Consider the following 3,430-nt stretch of genomic DNA (forward strand, 5'->3'; position numbering starts at 1 on the left):
AACATATTACGTAGTACAATCAACGTAACTTTTTAATATGTATACAATGTATCTATTCTGTCTAAATAAAACAAACATTTAACACTCATCCCGGCGATATAACTAGGCATTATATGATAGTACAGACCTACAATGTTATAAATTATATATCACAGGGTTGTTACATTATTGTGATTTGTAATACGTACCAGCAAAATAATATCGATGTTTCAGTTTTTCACAAAAAAAAAAAATATACTATTTTAAAATAAATAGTTTTGCACTCTATAAAAATATACTCTATTGGTTTTACCCATAAGTTATTATTTTTAACTCTCTAGCGGCTATAGTCTAGCCCCTACTCTTGTCCCCACTCGCCAACTGACCGTGGTAAACTGGCGATTAGTGTATAGTGATTACTGCAGTACCGACTATTCAGTGTGAACTAACGGTTTTCAATTAAACATTTTATTAATTTTGAACTTTTGAATAGTATAATACTATAGAACTTATTCATGATGTCATCAACAAAGTCTGGAGAACAACGTGAAAATGAGACTAAGGTGAGTACTAAATATTTACTTCTTATTACGACTGTATTTTTCTGCAACCAATTGAACTTAATATGTACATATTTAATAATTTTAATAATTTATTTTGGTTCAGTTATGGTGTGTGGTATGGTTCACAGAGTCAAAAGAATACAGTGTAATTCCTACCAATTGGCTTGTAGAAAATAAAGACTCTCAAAGTGATTCATTATTTTGCAAATGGCCTCCTTATAAGGTTACCAGTGACCATTTAAAAAAAGCAATAAGTCCATCCCAGTCATGGGAAACTTATAGGGTGAAATTTGTTGGTGTCAATAAAACTTATGGTAAGTGCCTTTACTTATTCTTAAATGTTGGTGCTAAATTATTTGATCCATTTCACAGTAATCTAATCAACTCTTGTTTACATTAGGTAATTTTGTTCATGACCATGTAGATTCTATAGTTAGATTAGGTTTAAATAAATAGTTAAATCATCAGGCTTTAACAATGTGAGTAGGTATATAACATTGTAAATTTTTCCTGCAATTTGATTAATGTACCGCAGGTTAAATTAGGCATAATAACTAAGCAAATATATAATATGTGATACATAACTAATTTTAAAGCATGCATTTGTATTTGTTTCATTACTTTAATAAAAATATGTAATATACTTGTTATATTTTATCAGTTTAGTTGTAAAATTATTAATTATTGTATTGTAAATTAATCAAATAAAAAACAAACTTTATTATTTAAAATATTTACATTTTTATATGCTCACCCATCTACTTACCTATATATTTAAATATACAAGGGGTATCAAATCAATTATTTATAAGAGTAATGTCCGTATGCATACTATTTGATGTGTCACGTCATAAGACAGTTTTAGACTACATGTCTTATGTTAATTAAAAAATAAAAGTAACTAAACTTAGTTAAAAATCAGTTACTTATTTTTTCATACATAATGTGCTCGTATGGTAGTAAAGACAGAAAACCATCGATTTCCATTCACTTTAAATATCGTCTATTATAGACCTAATGTCAATATGATTAGGATAGCCGATAGGTAGTAACGCGTAGGATTTAGAGACCCCCGTCTAGGTAGATATGTCGGTGTACGGAGTTCGATACCCGCATACGGGTTGTGGTATTTTATTATAATTGTTTTCCAATTATTAGTATGTTTCATTGTTTGAATATGACGTTCTAACTATGTTTACAATGTAACCCAAATATAACTTTTTGTTATAAACATTATATTGCAGTTGCAGGTATGTTAGAAATTAACAGATTTAAAACGTTGATGATTAGGTTGCAAACACCGGACATTAGCAGTATCAGGGACATCACATTAACGCAAATTCAACATTCAAATTAATGTTGCATATTATATGGAAACATACCTTGTATGCTTATAGTACACATTATTGCACAGGGGGTTTTTTTATATTGATATAAGTGTTTATATAAGTAGAGTTCTTTGTACGTCCTAGGTATGCATACTTACGTTACACAATTATTACAAGTCTACTGAAAAATTTACAAGCGCTATTTATCACAAAAAAAAAATAAAAATAAACAAAGTTAAGCGCCAAAATCAGGTAAGCTTAGTTAAATTCGTTATGATAAAAAATGTACTTAATATTTCAATGTAATTAGTGTCAAACCAGCAAGATAACGTGTAATAAAATTGAAATATATTATACCTTTATACATAATAATAATAACCTTATTCCTAATGCTTAAATAAATACTGAAGCACCAACGCCAAAGTTAAGAAAATATGAAAATAAATATATTTTTGCTCTCCTGAAAAGTAATAAAATTGTCGCTTAACCCCTTTTTTCTTTTACCAGTCGATATATTGGCACTAATATTGGTAGATTATTGCAACTGGTGTACAATTTTGTTTTTTCTGTATAATACACTGTGAAGTAATTATGGATCAATAATATACGCTATAAAAATGTGTATTTGTTTCAAATAATTTGGAACTTTTTTAACAATAATTTATATAAAATATTATATTTTTATGTTTAAAACGTATTGCTTTTTATTCGTGGTATCTTTATTAATTCTTAATAAAATGCAATGTATATTGTAGATATTTATTTCAAGCAAATTATAATTTGATGTATATAATTATACCTAATAGCCCATAAAATATGTATCTTATAAGTTACAGTTTAGATCTATCATACAAAATTCTAAATTCTAGATATTGTATAATTTTATGCTATTTTAGTAATATTTCTAGACTTGGAGTGTTAATATTTATTTTATAAGCTCGTATAGCATGAAACGTATTTTATGTCGGGGTAAAAACTCCTACAAACCTGTTTCGATGAGCCAAATATGGAGCCGTCTTGTTAAACATGTTTTTTTACATTATGTATTATACATATTATATGTATAATACATATTATATATATATATTTTGTATGGACAGAAATAATAAAAGTATTCAGCGTTTTTTTTTTTTTTTTAGAAGTCTTATCTCTCCCAGCCTATTGTGACGCTTTGAACATGATATCTATTTTTTTTTTTCACTTTTACATTCCTTGCTGTAAAACGGTATAGCAGTGTAATTTAATTTACGCACAAGCTCATTATAATGATCAGCATCAATTTGTAAATCTTAAAAATTTTAATGTCAGCAATAGATTATTCTTTTGAAAATATGTTCTATGTTATTTACATATTAGCTCAACAAAGAGCAAAAATAACGCATGCAATACTATAAAACAAGAATTTTTCTTATTCAATTCTATTAATCAAAAATATTGTTTTTTTAGTCATTTTGATATATCGATCAGATAGATTTGTGAAACAAAGAATGTGTTTTATATGATTGTTTGATTGTATAAAATATTTATTTGTGTAGAAACTACTATTTTGAACAATGTAAT

General features: G+C 26.9%; 1 protein-coding gene across 2 annotated transcripts; it reads left to right on the forward strand.

Moving 5' to 3' along the window:
* The first annotated feature begins 260 nt into the window (after positions 1 to 260).
* On the forward strand, positions 261 to 1,137 carry LOC112692691. Of its 2 annotated transcripts, XM_025567433.1 has the most exons (3): positions 261 to 542; positions 646 to 856; positions 943 to 1,137. In XM_025567433.1, the coding sequence occupies exons 1-3, from the start codon at positions 495 to 497 to the stop codon at positions 996 to 998; spliced, it is 315 nt and encodes a 104-aa protein (XP_025423218.1). In that variant the 5' UTR covers positions 261 to 494; the 3' UTR covers positions 999 to 1,137. The 2 variants fall into 2 exon arrangements, with proteins under 2 accessions (XP_025423218.1, XP_025423217.1); XM_025567432.1 differs by having other exon boundaries at positions 646 to 1,137.
* The last annotated feature ends 2,293 nt before the right edge of the window (positions 1,138 to 3,430 follow it).

Source organism: Sipha flava, unplaced genomic scaffold (genome assembly GCF_003268045.1).
Source record: "Sipha flava isolate LNK unplaced genomic scaffold, YSA_version1 76_pilon_pilon, whole genome shotgun sequence".
NCBI classification, from domain to species: domain Eukaryota; kingdom Metazoa; phylum Arthropoda; class Insecta; order Hemiptera; family Aphididae; genus Sipha; species Sipha flava.